The sequence below is a fragment of the Rutidosis leptorrhynchoides genome, chromosome 11 (genome assembly GCF_046630445.1).
Source record: "Rutidosis leptorrhynchoides isolate AG116_Rl617_1_P2 chromosome 11, CSIRO_AGI_Rlap_v1, whole genome shotgun sequence".
NCBI lineage: Eukaryota > Viridiplantae > Streptophyta > Magnoliopsida > Asterales > Asteraceae > Rutidosis > Rutidosis leptorrhynchoides.
Genome location: NC_092343.1, coordinates 38781890 through 38801007, shown reverse-complemented (window position 1 = coordinate 38801007; position 19118 = coordinate 38781890). Strand labels below are relative to the sequence as shown.

Here is a 19118-nt window from a genome sequence, read left to right as displayed (position 1 = left end):
TTACTACAAAATACAGTATGGTGAGTTCATTTGATTCCCTTTTACTCTTTACATTTTTGCGACTGAGAATACATGCGCTACTCTTACAACTGCTTTATTAAATGCTTTTGAAATACATTTTGAACTGCGAATATATGAAATGCTTTTATAAATGTTTGACGAGATAGACACAAGCAAAACATTCCTCGAATGAATTGTGTGGACGTGATAATTACCACCATTGAATTATGTGGACGTGATAATTGCCACAATTGATATGAATATTTTTCCCCTGATTATTATTGCTTGGTAACCTAAGAATTAGGGAACATCACTAATTTTGAGAATTAGTGCACGCCTAATTGACGCGATTCCTAAAGGTAGCTACCGGATTTAACACCCCCACCCAGAATGTTCACTAGACGGAAGGGCTAGTGGGCGTGGTGTTTAGTACTTCGAAGTTTATATGATTATTATACAGACGAGATGTTCTGTTCTGGGGATATTATTTATGCGCATTATATGTTAAGGTCGATTACCAAGCCAAGCTATGAAAGCAATGAAAAGTGAATGTTATGTATCAAGAGAATAATTTTATACACAGGTTATGTGTATGTTATTTTTATGCACAAGATATGTGTACGGTTACTAAGATTTATGAAAGATGATTTCGTACACAAGAAAGGTGTACTGTATTTAAAAGATATCGCATGTACATTACAGGTGGGTATAGGATTCGGGTCCATTTGTACCATGCAGGATTTAAACCATGTGGTCTATCAAAAGGATGAATTTTATTGTTTTATGATAAACCTATGAACTCACCAACCTTTTGGTTGACACTTGAAAGCATGTTTATTCTCAGGTATGAAAGAAATCTTCCGCTGTACATTTGCTCATTTAGAGATATTACTTGGAGTCATTCATGACATATTTCAAAAGACGTTGCATTCGAGTCGTAAAGTTCATCAAGATTATTACTAAGTCAATTATAGTTGGAAATATTATGAAATGGTATGCATGCCGTCAACTTCTGATGTAATGAAAGTTTGTCTTTTAAAAACGAATGCAATGTTTGTAAAATGTATCATATAGAGGTCAAGTACCTCGCGATGTAACCAAATGTAATGTATTCGTCCAGATGGATTAGGACGGGTCGTTAGAGTTTCGAATGCCCAACTTGCCAAATAGAGCTCGCAAGTGATTGGATCCAAGAGGCTTAGTAAGTAGATCAGCAATCTGTCGTTTGGAATCAATAGGAAAGGGCTTGATTTCTTTGGTTTCTACACGTTCACGAACGAAATAGCAATCCATCTCAACATGCTTCGTCCGTTCATGAAAAACCGGATTATTTACGATGTGTCTTGCTGCTTGGTTGTCACAAAACAGTGAAGTCGGCCCATAAAGAGGAACACCTAATGTTTCAAGTAACCATCGAACCCACAACACTTCACTAACCGAAATTGCCATGGCTCGATATTCGGCTTTCGCTGATGATCGTGAAACAACATCTTGTTTCTTAGACTTCCAAGAGATTGGAGCTCCTCCAAATATAAGAAAATAGCCGGTTCGCGAGCGCCTGCTAAATGGGCACCCGAGCCAATCTGAATCGCAATATGCCTCCAAGTTCATGTCACCTTCTTTTGGAAGAAGAATACCTTGTGTAACATCCCAACCCGTAATACAAACGATCACACGGAAATATCAATTAAAAAAAAATTGATGGAACAGCATATGGTGCGGCGCGCCATATGGCCGCGCGGCGCGTCAAAGTGGCCTGTCCAAAAAGTCATGAAATGCGAAAATGTTTGACCGCTTCCCGACGTATTTAGACAAAACGATTTTAACCATACATTAATATATGTAGAACTAACACGTTCCATTAATAAAATTAGTTTTACGAAGATCGGGCCCACATCGGCCGTTTTACGACTTTCGTACGAAAATACAAGTTTTCAACCACATGATTTGTAATACAAAATAAAGGCCGAGCATGGCGATTGGGGATACGCTACCCAATCCTAATCAATCCAAAAGCATGCCTTCTAAAGCAACTACGCAAGTCCACTAGTCCCCGCTTACCCGAGCCTCCGCATCCATGCAATCTATATAAAAAAGTCAACAATGAGAGGGTAAGCTAACGCTTAGTGAATGATAACATACTACATGCATATATATGTATAAAATGGACACGCCACACAAATATCAAATACCGCATACCGAAGCATCCAAGCATAAAGGCAAGCTAGTCTAAGCATACCGTAACATCACTAAGCAACAAGCTAACAATAAATAAAGTGAGTTCACCAACGACGATGTGAACAACGCCAATAAGCCACACCCAGAGGGTTAGCTACATCACAACAATTCATTAATATAAACGACATTATACGTATACAATATATATATATATATATATATATATATATATATATATATATATATATATATATATATATATATATATATAAATATCTCGAATAGCATAATTGCTTACGCTTACATCACAATAACCATGGTTAACCAAATCTTCGCAAGGGAATGACTTCGCGAAATAAGTCATCGATGTTCATAACATTCTTTAGTATACTTAACACCTCGTATCACTAAACCCTAGGGTGGCACCTTAACACCTCGGTACTTCACCCCGAGTGGTATCTTAACACCTCGATGCTTCACTCATTATTTTACGGAGTGGTGTCTTAACACCTCGACACTACACCCCTAGGTGGCACCTTAACACCTCGGCACTTCACCCCGAGTGGCATCTTAACACCTCGATGCTTCACTCATTATTTTACGGAGTGGTGTCTTAACACCTCGACACTACACCCCTAGGTGGCATCTTAACACCTCGATGCTTCACCCCGAGTGGCATCTTAACACCTCGATGCTTCACTCGTCACGTGAAACGTGGTGTCTTAACACCTCGACACTACGCATTTCATGCTAGAACAAATAGATACATTATATACCTACACATATAATTATTCCACTCACTATATTAACCCTTCGTCATTGGGGTTATATAAGTCCACATCACACGCCCATGTGATAACGTACACACAAAGTGTGCACCTCGCCAACATGGTCAACCAAAACGCACAACCGTGCCAATTGGACCTATACACAAGTCCAACAATTCCACCTATACGAGAAGCGAGCTCTACAAGCGAGAACCCCTTCTCCCGACCCGCACCCATCCTACACATACATATGCATATAGGACATTAACACTCACCTTGTCGCCTTGAAGAATGCTACCGAATAATCCGCAATCACCGATGGAATGTACCTAATCCATTTATCACATAACAAGTAACACAATTAGGTTGGATATACAAATCAACCCAAATTGACAACTAGTGCAATTTCGACCCAAATGCACTTTCAAGCACAAACCGCGCCCAAACTAACCAATAATCACTAACACAAGTGAGAATGGTCCTAATATGCCAGTCAAACCCAATCATAGGTGTTAAACACCTATCTTGCCCAAAATGACACTTAAACCCTAATTTGACCCATAAGAAGTCAATATCACGCCATTAGCAAGTTTTGACACCAAAACATATTTAACTCGGTTCTATGCTTCAACTTAATCCATTTTAAGTTTATAAACCTTATTAAATCGACAATTGGGTTATAATCATCACCAAACCCTAATCTTTGACTCTAGTCAAAGTTAGTCAACCAAACATACCCAAAAGAGTTTCAACACTACTAGAATCACTAATACTAGAGATTACACACTACATACAAGCCTTAAACATGGTTAAATCATTAACCAACCCTAAACCCACCAACATCAACAATAACTAGTTACAATTACCCATTTCACCTCATAAATGGGTTTTATAACTAACTAGTTCAAAACCCTAAACTTGAATATCAAATTACAAAGATGAAGTTAGGAGTTTGAACTTACCAATACCGCCAAAATGATGCCGTTGACGAGTAGAACAACTTTAATACCCGAGGTTTGACCCGAAACACCCTTCTTCTTCTCCAATTGGAGCTCTCTCTCTCTCTAAAACTCTCCTCTCAATCTAGGGTTTGAAGATGAGAGTGTTTGATGAGTGAAAATGAGCTCCAATGGAGTTTTAGATCAGTTTTGGTGACCCTAAACCGACCCTAAATGAAAAGACCAAAGTACCCCTCATTTAAGCCTTTTAAAAAGGCTGAAAATTGCATCAGACGGGTTCGGCGCGCCGCGCCGAAAGGTGGAGCGCCGCTCCAACCTGCAGGTCAGTTTTCAGAAACTTGTTTTGGCCATAACTTTTTGACCGTAGCTCCGTTTTCGATGAATCAAATATCGTTGGAAACGTAATAAGATTTCCTTTCCAATGGTAAGGCTTTGAAATATCAACACAAACTTTATTTGGGGTTGAAAAGATACGTACACACCTTGTCACTTCAGACAACGTCCAGTTTCCTTCGGCGTTCGAGCAAGCAACACGTACACTTCATACACGCATCGTACACCATAAATACATTATGTACAATAAATATTTGGGTCTTACAACTCTCCCCCACTTAAACTCGATCACGTCCTCGTGATCTTCTCCACTTAACCAATCCGGAACTACTCAACGGCCCTCAATCCTAAGTTCCAATCCGAACTTTCCTAGACAATTCTTCCCAATGAATCACCTTTAACAACAAAATTGTCACCCGTGATTTATCAAAACCACTATCCGAGCATTAAAACCTGCTCTTTTCCCCATATCGGGAAAAACTCAACCAACCTCGTACCGAGATATCAATTCCTTAGCGTACCTTTACCAAGGACAACGCTAAAAGTGACCAAGTCTCAACCTAAAGTCAACGATCTGAACGTTGAAGATCGAACCACATGAATCCTTACGGATTACACTTACCACTAAACATCCTTTGTAGTGTGCAATACAACCAATATGCCACTATCCTAACATCATAAGCAACGGCTAAAACCAAAAGCGCCTAAAATAACTATGGCAACGCTAAACCTAAGGTGTACAAAATCGACTATTGTCACACCCGTAACAACATGTGAGCGAAACACGGCTATCGCCTCACTAATCCCACGACATGGTCCTCATTATCCCACCATCGGTGTATAAAACAGCCGATAGATCACACCACATGGTCCTTACGACCCCACCATCGGTGTATAAAATAGCCGATAGATCCCTCAACACCGGATGAAGTCAGCGGACCCTGTCAACGGTCATGCTTCACCGATATAACACTACACCCATGATGAAGTCAGCGGACCCCGAAGGTCATGCTTCACCAATCAACGATCTCATGATGAAGTCAGCGGACCCCGAAGGTCATGCTCCACCAATCAACAATCCCATGATGAAGTCAGCGGACCCTGAAGGTCATGCTTCATCAATCATCAATACCATGATGAAGTCAGCGGACCCCGAAGGTCATGCTTCATCAATTAACGCCCTTTTGGCCTCGAACGACGAGTAGCGTAACATCGCGCTCTGCTACGCCATAGTTAATCCTAACGGATACCACTAACCATTCACACAATCGAGCAAGAACCACCTATATCAAACATAGACACAAAACATTAATTCGCTAAAAGAGAATCCGACACACACATCCCTTAACCGAGGGATTTCACCTTGCTTGCCAAACACGTCCATTATCTCTCAACGAGATTTACCACATTACCACCTTGGTGATAATTCAAATCCAAAATCATAAGTACAATTTAACCGAAATTGTACTCTACCATTACCGACCAAATCTAGGTCCCGACACAAATTTCGGATCTACCAAAAGCATTGTCCGAAATCTCACACTAAAACCTCCGCGTGCGGGAGTGTAACTCCCCCACTTGGAACTACATTCCATAACCGCATCTCGTACACCCGTACCATGCAACCAAAGGTAGACTTTACAAATAATTGGGTTCACACGGCCCATCACCATGTCTTGCTCCAACTTTGAGCATACCAAGGATCCTAACCTATCCTTAAACACTTCGAACGAAAAGTGTACCACAAATTACACGAACTATACACTCGCAATCATCCAATTGCTTTAGTTTATCGAATTTCACCCGATCACTCATGTACCTAAGGGTTTCACTTCGGTACCCTAAGTACAATGTAACCACAACACAATCGGAGTCGAACACCACGCTAGTAGGTATAAAAAGGCACCTAATGTCGCGTCACGTAGACTCCTTTACCAACATACATCGAGATCAACACTCGATTTCAAGAGTTTCAATCCACTCGACGAACCTCATGGTTCATCAACTTCAACATGAAAGCGAACACGCGCTTAACGACCGAACACCAAAACCCATTTCCATGGCTTGGTAGAAACATTTCCCAAATACTAAGGAATGCTTGGTTACGCCAAGTCTTACGCCCTTCGCCCGACAATCCAAAGTCACCATAGGGTACTTCCATTAGGAACGTCACCCATATCAATAATATGCACAACACAATTGAGACCTTAAGGGTCTCACTCGAACGAGCTTAACGACCCGGTACTAACCAAAATGCCTAAGCGCCCAAGGATTCGCACCATAGGATCAAGGCACAACACACCACTTATACACTCTGCTGAGAGCAAACCGGAACCATAAACGTAAACCGCCCGTTTGCTACGAATTATCTCCAACGGAGAATAAAGTTTAGCTAAGACTTACGCACATACCGCATGTTATTACAAACGAACAACATATAATTTCGTACTAAAAGTACCTGATGTAGAACTGTTGGGCTTCCGTGCTCCACTTCCCATCATGTATTCACGCTCTAACTTCCTAACCCGATCGTCATGCGATTCGGAACACTCTGACTTTCGGTGTCCCTCCATCCGGCAAATGAAACACATGATCGAGTCTAAAGGCACCACCATACAATCTTGTGCCAAATGACCTCGTTCCCCACAATTAAAGCACGTGAGCTTGTAACCCTTCTTACTCTTCTTCTTCACATTCCCGACGGCTTCAGGCGTACTTCGTGCCCTCTTACCATGAGCACCATGTAATCCTAACCTTGCAAGTACATCTTCACCATCACTACCTCGAGGCTTGGGAAACCTCTTTTCAAACTCTTCCTTTACAACTTTAGTCACTTGGTCTCGGACCATTTCCGTCATTTGTCCTTCGACCAACTCCTTGGTTACTTCTCTAACCTTGCCGGTGAAAACCGAGATATATTGTTCAAACACGGCCTCAATCTTTAACGTTAACTCATCCTTCCCTTCGTGAATAGGCTCACTCGTTCCGCATCCATCTTCCGTTTTCATTCTAAGGAATGCAAACGATTAGATCACGAACGTATAAACCACACGCACAACACCGTCCCATCTTGCTAACACTCGTCGTACATCACTTGTTAGACATGATTTGCACCCGTAATAAGGTTTGCAAGTCCTTATTACGCACACACACCGTATCAACTCGTTAGTACAACGACCGCCTCACTCGATGATATAAACAAACACAAACAAAATTCTACGCGATATGCACATACGCGAGAATTATTATCACAACACAATTAATATATTAATAATATCCGCATTACTAATATAAACGTTAGTCCACCTACAAACAAGGCACTAACTATAACCTATTCCGACCCGTAATCCCTACAAGTCCCGCAACAAATTAAGCACACACACAAGTCTAAGTCTAGGCACCTATCTCAAGTCACCTAAATCCCTTAGACCATGCTCTGATACCACTTGTAACATCCCAACCCGTAATACAAACGATCACACGGAAATATCAATTAAAATTTTTATTTTTGCTGGAACAGCATATGGAGCGGCGCGCCAAAGTGGCCTGTACAAAAAGTCATGAAATGCGAAAATGTTTGACCACTTCCTGACGTATTTAGACAAAACGATTTTAACCATACATTAATATATGTAGAACTAACACGTTCCATTAATAAAATTAGTTTTACGAAGATCGGGCCCACATCGGCCGTTTTACGACTTTCGTACGAAAATACAAGTTTTCAACCACATGATTTGTAATACAAAATAACGGTCAAGCATGGCGATTGGGGATACGCTACCCAATCCTAATCAATCCAAAAGCAAGCCTTCTAAAGCAACTACGCAAGTCCACTAGTCCCCGCTTACCCGAGCCTCCGCATCCATGCAATCTATATAAAAAAGTCAACAACGAGAGGGTAAGCTAACGCTTAGTGAATGATAACATACTACATGCATATATATGTATAAAATGGACACGCCACACAAATATCAAATACCGCATACCGAAGCATCCAAGCATAAAGGCAAGCTAGTCTAAGCATACCGTAACATCACTAAGCAACAAGCTAACAATAAATAAAGTGAGTTCACCAATGACGATGTGAACAACGCCAATAAGCCACACCCGGAGGGTTAGCTTCATCACAACAATTCATTAATATAAACGACATTATACGTATACAATATATATATATATATATATATATATATATATATATATATATATATATATATATATATATATATATATATATATATATATATATATATATATAAATATCTCGAATAGCATAATTGCTTACGCTTACATCACAATAACCATGGTTAACCAAATCTTCGCAAGGGAATGACTTCGCGAAATAAGTCATCGATGTTCATAACATTCTTTAGTATACTTAACACCTCGTATCACTAAACCCTAGGGTGGCACCTTAACACCTCGGTACTTCACCCCGAGTGGCATCTTAACACCTCTATGCTTCACTCATTATTTTACGGAGTGGTGTCTTAACACCTCGACACTACACCCCTAGGTGGCACCTTAACACCTCAGCACTTCACCCCAAGTGGCATCTTAACACCTCGATGCTTCACTCATTATTTTACGGAGTGGTGTCTTAACACCTCGACACTACACCCCTAGGTGGCATCTTAACACCTCGATGCTTCACCCTGAGTGGCATCTTAACACCTCGATGCTTCACTCGTCACGTGAAACGTGGTGTCTTAACACCTCGACACTACGCATTTCATGCTAGAACAAATAGATACATTATATACCTACACATATAATTATTCCACTCACTATATTAACCCTTCGTCATTGGGGTTATATAAGTCCACATCACACGCCCATGTGATAACGTACACACAAAGTGTGCACCTCGCCAACGTGGTCAACCAAAACGTACAACCGTGCCAATTGGACCTATACACAAGTCCAACAATTCCACCTATACGAGAAGCGAGCTCTACAAGCGAGAACCCCTTCTCCCGACCCGCACCCATCCTACACATACATATGCATATAGGACATTAACACTCACCTTGTCGCCTTGAAGAATGCTACCGAATAATCCGCAATCGCCGATGGAATGTACCTAATCCATTTATCACATAACAAGTAACACAACTAGGGTGGATATACAAATCAACCCAAATTGACAACTAGTGCAATTTCGACCCAAATGCACTTCCAAGCACAAACCGCGCCCAAACTAACCAATAATCACTAACACAAGTGAGAATGGTACTAATATGCCAATCAAACCCAATCATAGGTGTTAAACACCTATCTTGCCCAAAATGACACTTACACCCTAATTTGACCCATAAGAAGTCAATATCACGCCATTAGTAAGTTTTGACACCAAAACATATTTAACTCGGTTCTATGCTTCAACTTAATCCATTTTAAGTTTATAAACCTTATTAAATCGACAATTGGGTTATAATCATCACCAAACCCTAATCTTTGACTCTAGTCAAAGTTAGTCAACCAAACATACCGAAAAGAGTTTCAACACTACTAGAATCACTAATACTAGAGATTACACACTACATACAAGCCTTAAACATGGTTAAATCATTAACCAACCCTAAACCCACCAACATCAACAATAACTAGTTACAATTACCCATTTCACCTCCTAAATGGGTTTTATAACTAACTAGTTCAAAACCCTAAACTTGAATATCAAATTACAAAGATGAATTCGGAGTTTGAACTTACCAATACCGCCAAAATGATGCCGTTGACGAGTAGAACAACTTTAATACCCGAGGTTTGACCCGAAACACCCTTCTTCTTTTCCAATTAGAGCTCTCTCTCTCTAAAACTCTCCTATCACTCTAGGGTTTGAAGATGAGAGTGTTTGATGAGTGAAAATGAGCTCCAATGGAGTTCTAGATCAGTTTTGGTGACCCTAAACCGACCCTAAATGAAAAGACCAAAGTACCCCTCATTTAAGCCTTTTAAAAAGGTTGAAAATTGCATCAGATGGGTTCGGCGCGCCGCGCCGAAAGGTGGAGCACCGCTCCAACCTGCAGGTCAGTTTTCAGAAACTTGTTTTGGCTATAACTTTTTGACCGTAGCTCCGTTTTTGATGAATCAAATATCGTTGGAAATATAATAAGATTTCCTTTCCAATGGTAAGGCTTTGAAACATCAACACAAACTTTATTTGGGGTTGAAAAGATACGTACACACCTTGTCACTTTAGACAACGTCCAGTTTCCTTCGGCGTTCGAGCAAGCAACACGTACACTTCATACACGCATCGTACACCATAAATACATTATGTACAATAAATATTTGGGTCTTACACCTTGGCCTGCTATGTTTTTGAGGTAGCAAAGAACACGAGTGGCTGCTTCCATGTGATTACTTCTGGGGTCAGCAACAAACTGACTCAGAACATTAACAGAATACGTGATGTCGGGATGTGTTGCCTGCAAATACAAGAGGCGACCCACAAGTCTTCGATACTGGTTCGCATCAACCTTTTCTTCTTCCTCACCCTTGTCTAGTTTTAAGTTAGGTTCCATTGGAAAAGAGCTTGGACGGCATCCTTTCAAGCCGCTGTCCTCTAGTATGTCCAACGTGTACTTTTGTTGGCTAAGAACTAGGCCCTCTGATTTTTTGCTACCTCAATACCCAAGAAATACTGTAAGCTGCCTAGGTCCTTTATACTGAATTCTTTGTCAAGATGAGACTTTGTCCTCTTAATATGATGTTGGTCATTTCCCACAAGTATCACATCATCGACATATATAAGAGCGGCTACAAACATACTGTTCTTTTTGTAGATGAACAAGGAATAGTCCACTTTTGATTGTACGTAACCAATGTCAGCGAGTGACCTTGTGAACTTATGATACCAATTGCGTGAAGCTTGCTTCAAACCGTAAATGGACTTCTTGAGCTTGCAAACTCTTGTCTCGTTTTTGTTCTCAAAACCCTGCGGTACTTTCATATACACTTCCTCCTCTAAGTCACCATGTAGAAAAGCGTTATTTACATCGAGCTGTTAAATGTCCCATTCCCTCTTAACCGCTACGGCGAGAAGAGTTCTCACCGTTACCAACTTAGCAACGGGTGCAAAAGTGTCATGATAATCAACACCTTCCATCTGTGTGAACCCCTTTGCTACGAGTCTTGTCTTGTGTCTGTCTACCTCTCCGTTTGGTTTGAACTTCACCTTGTACACCTATTTCGAGTCAATCGCTTTCTTGCCTGCTGGTAACATTTCAAGTGTCCATGTCCCATTTTGTTCAAGGGCCTTTATCTCCCTTTTCATTGCTTCCCTCCATGATTCACTTTTAGCTGCTTGTTGAAAGGTTTTAGGCTCATCATGGTACGTGATGGCCGACAAGAAAGCTTTATGATTATCAGAAAATTTATCATACGAAACATAATTCGATAAGGGATGTACCGTGGAGCTTGATGGATTGGTCACTGAGTGCGTGTGGTCGATCGAAGGGGGGAGCTCGACATGGTAGTCCTTTAAATGCTTGGGCTGTAACCGTGATCTCTTCGGTTTATCTTCTTCGAAATCGTGTCCTTCGTTGGAGTGGTTACCAACATTATTTTCGTTAGTCTGCTCTTCATTTTCCTCCATATGAAACTCTGGTTCCATGTCTTCCATTTTGCTGTCAGAAGAGTTATCAGATGCATTCGTAATGGGCTATTCAATATTATTCTCATCTGCTTGCATTTGTACTTGTGACGACCCGAAAATTTCCGACCAAATTTAAACTTGATCTTTATACGATTTTTGACAAGATAAGCAAAGTCTGTTATGTTGCGTCTCAAAATTTTTGAACTATTTTTGTAGATTCATTTGACTTCAACCATTTTAGACGATTCACGAACAAATAAATTGTAAATAGATGTGTATATATAAATATAAATATAAGGATATATATAATAAATTGAATTAATAAAAATACACTTTAATCAATTCAAATTAGAAAATGCCAAAATAATATATAGAATAATTACGTTATAACAAAAATGGATATATAAATTCCATATTTGAATAAAAAGTATTCAATATATATATATATATATATATATATATATATATATATATATATATATTACGTAAATAATAACATGTAATAATAAAATTTAATATAATAAGTATAGATATTAAAATATAGTTGTTATAATAATATTATTATTTCTTTCAATACTAATATCAATACTTGTATTATTAATATTACTATCTACAGTTATGGGATTTAATATATGTAAAAAAAAATTGTTATAGTACTATTATTATTAATCTCATTATATTCATGAATAATACTAAGATTATTAGTGTTATAATTGTTATCAATAGTAATATTATAGTTATTATTGTTATAATAATAATAACTAATGGTAAGTTTATAATTTTTTTTTACTAAATATTAATAATCTATTTAAAACTGATACTTCATTATTTAACATTATTTTTATTATTAATTGATATTATTATTATTATTAATCCTATGATTATTATTATTATTTTATTTTATGATATTAACAGATTTTATTAATATAATTATTAAAGAGTATTATCATTATAAATATGTTTTTTTTAAAAAGGTAATCATACAATCAGGTACATACGCGTGATTTAGTTTACCCCAACAGATTCATTTTTTTTTTCTGTCATCTTATTCTTGTCCAGGAACTTTATGTCGACCACCATCAATAAACAACAAGCAAACCACTGCTCAAATAATTCAATTAAGATCTTATATACTGCTGGTATTGGCTATCAATCGAACATCACAACAGAAAAACATGAACACATTTTTTTCTTTCATTTATCTGTGACAACTTTTCACCCATAAATTCAAATTCGAATCAACACCAAAATGTATTAATGCAGAAGTGTTAGGAATCCTCTAGTGAAACTTTCTGCAAAATATTAAATCCTAATTCGTTATATCGACTACGAATTTCCAAGTCAAAGTTTTGTTTTTCAAAAAGTCAAACTTCGTTCTTCAATCAAATTTGAGTTTTCTGTGTTAAATTAATATAAAATAACGATTCCTATAGTTTGTATATGAGATTAGGAAACTATTTCGTGTTATAGTCTTTAGCTATAAAGCAAGTAAAATCGAAAATCATATTTTTTTTCTCTTAATATGCTCGACGAGCAGTACCAGTTTGTTCCCTTTTATTTTTATTTATTTTTTTTGTATTTTAATTCACAAACAAATCACTTCTGTATCGTTATAAATTCTAAAATCAATTAAGAAACGTTTTTTTTTATATATCAAACTTGGTCGATTCAATTTTGAGAAGAAGAAGAAAGACATATGAACTAAGAATAAACAGTTAAATAAAATATGCTGGGGTTTTAAAACAGAAGTGCTAGGACAGAAGAGTGGTTTAGACGAGTGTCGGGGTAACAAGAGGTCTCGGGTTCGAGCCACGCATGGGCTGTTTTTTTTGTTGGAATTCATTTCTGAGGTAGTCTTATTTATTTACCTATTATTATTATTCTTATTACTCATTAATATTAATTATTATTACTAGTATTACTATTATTATTATTATTATTATTATTATTATTATTATTATTATTATTATTATTATTATTATTATTATTATTATTATTATTATTATTATTATTATTATTATTATTATTATTATGATTATTATTGTTATGATTATTATTGATATTGTTAATATTACACTTATCATTAGTGTTATTTTTTTTTTTTATCATTTCCATTAAATATTAGAATTATTATTGTAAGTATCATGAATATTAGTTGTTACCGCTACTATTACTAATATAAGTATTAGTTACCATGTATTATTATTATTATTATTATTATTATTATTATTATTATTATTATTATTATTATTATTATTATTATTATTATTATTATTATTATTATTATTATTATTATCATAACCCTAGTTACAATTATGATTATGATTATTATTAATGTTGTTACTAATATTATTATCAATAAAAGTATTATATTATTATTAAGTAATACAATTATTAATATTATCATTCTTAACAAGACTACTATTATTATAAGTATCAGTATTAACATAAATTATTCTTAGCAATATCATTATTAGTAATATTACTATTATTATTACTATCACTATTCTTAATTTCGTATTATTATAAATATCAATTTTTACAAACAGAAGATATTTTTATAAAAAATATATCCATTATAAGTTATACTAATATTACATAATATTATGTTCTAACTAATATAATATTATAACATTAAATAAATTATATATATATCAAATAAGTATAATAACAAAATATATAAATTTACTCAATTACGATTATATGTTTTAATATATATATACGAATGATATAGGTTCGTTAATCCAAGGTCAACCCTACACTTGTTCAATATCGTCATATGTATTTTTACTACAAAATACATTAGGTGAGTTTCATTACTCCCTTTTTATATATATTTTTGGGCTGAGAATACATGCGCTGTTTTATAAATGTTTTACGAAATAGGCACAAGTACTAAAACTAATTCTATGTGGGTTTAAACCAGAAATATACCCTTAGCTTGGTAACATTAAACTACTTGTCTATGTACGGTAGGCGTGAATCCTAAAGATAGATCTATTGGGCCTGACAAACCCCATCCTGACTATGGGATGCTTTAGTACTTCGAGGTTATTTTAAACACACCTGATCTGGTGTACTTCAGAGGGTAAAACATGAACGTTAAGGCTTGTTACCGGGTGCCTACAGCTTATAGAATACTTGTATACACTTGCGAGTGTACATATATTTATAAACGGAAATCTTGTGGTCTATCAAAATGATGAATTTTATTGTTTTATGATAAACTTATGAACTCACCAACCTTTTGGTTGACACTTGAAAGCATGTTTATTCTCAGGTATGAAAGAAATCTTCCACTGTGCATTTGCTCATACTACATGGAGTCGTTCATGGCATATAGAAGTGAGAACCTCGCAATGTGACCAACTGTTGAAGACTTCGTCCAGATGGATTAGGACGGGTCACTAAAGGTGGTATCAGAGCGGTGGTCTTAGTGAACCAGGTCTTGCATTAGCGTGTCTAACTGATAGTTTTTTAGATGCATTAGTGGGTCTGGACTTTGACCGTGTCTGCATGTCAAAAGTTTTGCTTATCATTTCGTGTCGAAAATTAATTGCTTATTATCCTTAAAGTCTAGACACGTCTTAATGCCTCTATTGCATAGACAGTGCATAGATAAATTCATATCTTAGCATATCTGTTACTGTAGACTTTATCTGACACGTTTCCTTAATTTCCTCCGTAATCTACGGGGTCTTCTGTACTATATATAGGTATTTTATGTAAAAAGAATATCATTTGAGATCTGAAAATCATTGCATATCAAAAAATCCTTTATTCAATCGTACGAAATGGAACTCGCCGCTAGTTCAAGTCCCTCGGATTCTGACATGGAGTCCCACTCAAGCTCCGAAAGCAGTGTGACTGGAATGGACGAACCAATCAGCCATTATCTATTCTGGATGAATTGGGGCTGGGTTCGTAGCATACTTAGTCATTGGAGACAAGAAGAAGGTGATCCTTTTCATCCACCACATTGCCCTCTTGGCGAAGAATCTGAAGCACTTACCGGCGAACCTATCCGAAACACCATTTTCTCTCTCATTTCCAGAGTATCTCGTCACGATTATATACTATACTAAATTCTAGATCATATTTATCTGCTCGTCCAAACTGAAAATCACCCCGGTGTAATAGAAGAAGTCAACGAGCTTCGTGCTCGGGTAGTGGCTTTGGAGAATATGATGCAAAGGTTACAAACACCAGCAGCAGCACCAGCAGCATAATCAGTACCACCATCATCAATGCCAACAGTACTATTACCACTACCAACAACAACCGCATCGCAAACCTCAACATCACAATCTGTCACACGAACATCAACGTCATACGCACCATAGATACCAAGGAGTACCAACAACAATTAACGATGAAGTATTGATTTATAACTTCATTAATATTATACGAAGAATATATGGTTCCTAATAGTTTTAGAGATTACTTATTCTAGCTCAAACTGAAAAGCAAACGAGATTAATATCATATTAACTCATTAAATCCATGATTACATCTGAAGAAAATATATATGCAAGTATATTTTCATCAAGATTGTAATTAAGAATTCTTTTGTACAAACTGTTAATGGTGAAAATATTTTAACGGGTAGGAATACCCGAGGAATATTTAGATTTCACATTAATAAGTACACTGTACATTATTTTAAATCTAATTCAACAGTCATTTACTATCCTATTTACAACCACTGATATACGTATCCGTTCACCGCAGAATAACCATTTTCATTCAATTTCATATTTGAATTTTGACCTATCAGAATCCAACAAGTGGCATAATGAAGAAAACATTTGACAAAATAAAATTTATTAGAAACAAACAAATTAACTATGAGAAATTCTGTTAAGAAACCACGCTAACAAAATCTTAGCTAACTGTTCATAGCTAACTGATTACATTTTATTTTATCGCAATTTAATTATCGCATTTTATTTATCGTCATTTAATTTCTGTTATTTACTTTACGCACTTTATTTATTATCATTTAATTCCTGTTATTTATTTTACGCACTTTAAATATCGGGACACGTATACAAGGTTTTGACATATCATATCGACGCATCTATATATATTATTTGGAATAACCATAGACACTCTATATGCAGTAATGCTGGAGTTAGCTATACAGGGTTAAGGTTGATTCTACAATAATATATATAGTTTGAGTTATGATCGAATCTGAGACATGTACACGGGTCACGATACATATTAATTAATTCGAATATTATATATTAAACTATATATGAATGATTGGACTGTTAACTGTGGACTATCGACTGTGGACGAATGATATTGGACAATTAAAATGAATTAAAATACTGATTATAACATATGAAACTAAATAATTCTTCAAGTTTGTCACTTGATTTCATCATAAACCTCATTTGTATCTTGACGATTACAATCTGTGTTCAACCCTTTCGTAAATCTCGAAAACACCTCAATCGAAAGGATGAACCAACCGCACTTCATCTACAAGAAGAAAGATTATGCATATAGTTATGCACCGAAAAACACTCGGAACCTGAGTAAGCATTTAAAACGTATTTGTGTTAGCTCCTTTGGCGTTGTTATTACCGAAAATAACTTTGCAATTTCTTTTCAAATTAGCCAATTTTGTCACAGCTCCAGCAAGTCAACTTCGACTTTTCACTCGAATTAGCTTATTATAACCCTGATATATAAGTTGTCTTTCGTCATCAATACCAGGAAACCGTTTATATCTCACCCCATTAGCAGTAAATTTACCAACAACTCTGTTAATCTTTGACTTTCCGAAAAATCACTATATTCAGTGAAACACTATTATTCACTCATTTACATCTTATAACGAGAATTACTATATCAACTACCGGGAATTAGTAGTCAGTATTTTGAAATCTCGCAGCATGTCTACATCAACAGTTATATGTAAACATATAACATTTATCTCTTAGAATTATGATCTTCAATTCTGAAATTCTGAAAAGCACTCAGTCTACAAATCAATACCACAAATTTTGAAGGAAAAAAAAGCTGAATACAGCAGCAAAAACTGTACAAGCTGAACACAGCAGCAAAAACTGTACACGACCTTAACCGTCGAAAGTTTGATGATAAAGAATGGAGTATTGGAAACACTCAATAGAAAATTTAGTACCGAAAAGCGGATTATGCGAAACTATGAAGGAAGCCGTGGACAAATCACAAAGAATAAGTTTGACATCAAAGAATCCAAATGATTAAATACCTGCTGAAATCTTTAGCAAATATCTTGCTCCTTACTCTAAACCCTTGCGGACAATAGTTTCCATCATCCTCTGATCTTAGATATTCGAAGATATTATCGTATCTTTCATTATAAATGTCCTCGATATTTTTGAATATATTTTCATAACTAATATTATCTGAAATCATTTATCTCTTTGAGCTATCAGTGTTACATCATATGAGAAACTATTAGTTTCTATATTCTGTAAATTTTCGAGCTTAAAATATGAATGTTATTAAAGTAATGTTGGGAACTGATGCATGAGTTAGTATAATATAATGACACTTGATCAACGTAATTATATTACAGTAAGTTATGCTGAGTTTCTAATGAAACATGATGATTCACAGACTATAACGTCATCATATGCCATTTACACGACTCTTACATTCTACCTAATCTCTATATATATCAAAAATATATTCTCTTGATAGTTCTATTCTTTCTCTTGAATTCTGGAAATATAACCAGTCAAGATCGTGCTAATACAATTTCTCTCTTAGAACATTAGTCATGTTCATTCAAAACTTCATACCTACGAATTCTGGATCATTATTCGCTTGATTTAAAGTCGAAAATAGAAAACAAAAGTATGGAACCTCAAAATATAAAGGAAATGAGGAGGGTGGATTTATAGTGGAAATATCAGACGTAGCAAATCGTGACAAATGATCGCATTTAATTATAGAAATCTTAATTTCCTTATTCGCCGAAGAATCAAATCTTTTAGATCTCGAAGATTTTCTTTAAATTCCTTGATTTTCGGAAATCAACCATGACTACGTCACAGGTTAAGACAAACTTGCATTTATTCATTTCACTCTTTTGTGATAGCTTCACTCGTACTCTTCAGATAAACGAATTGTTTATTCCATATTACTCAATGATGATAAAACTCTATTTATCAACTTATATTTGTCATGAAAACATTTCTAGTGTTAAACATGACGACCACACTCAAATTTCGGGACGAAATTTCTTTAACGGGTAGATACTGTGACGACCCG

At 36.1% G+C, this 19118-nt stretch overlaps 1 protein-coding gene across 1 annotated transcript; it reads right to left on the bottom strand.

Annotated features, from left to right (window-relative positions):
• Nucleotides 1–1125: 1125 nt before the first annotated feature.
• Nucleotides 1126–10770, bottom strand: LOC139874472 (secreted RxLR effector protein 161-like). Its single transcript, XM_071861901.1, has 2 exons — nt 10551–10770; nt 1126–1637 (listed from the first exon to the last, which is right to left on the bottom strand). The coding sequence occupies exons 1-2, from the start codon at nt 10768–10770 to the stop codon at nt 1126–1128; spliced, it is 732 nt and encodes a 243-aa protein (XP_071718002.1).
• Between the last annotated feature and the right edge of the window lie 8348 nt (nt 10771–19118).

Bases quoted from the DNA above. Each gene is read 5' to 3' on its own strand.
- LOC139874472 (XM_071861901.1), bottom strand. From the start codon at position 10,770: ATGGAACCTAACTTAAAACTAGACAAGGGTGAGGAAGAAGAAAAGGTT. The intron at 1,638-10,550 runs GTGTAAGACCCA...ATGTTACACAAG, and splicing joins CAAAAACATAGCAGGCCAAG to GTATTCTTCTTCCAAAAGAA.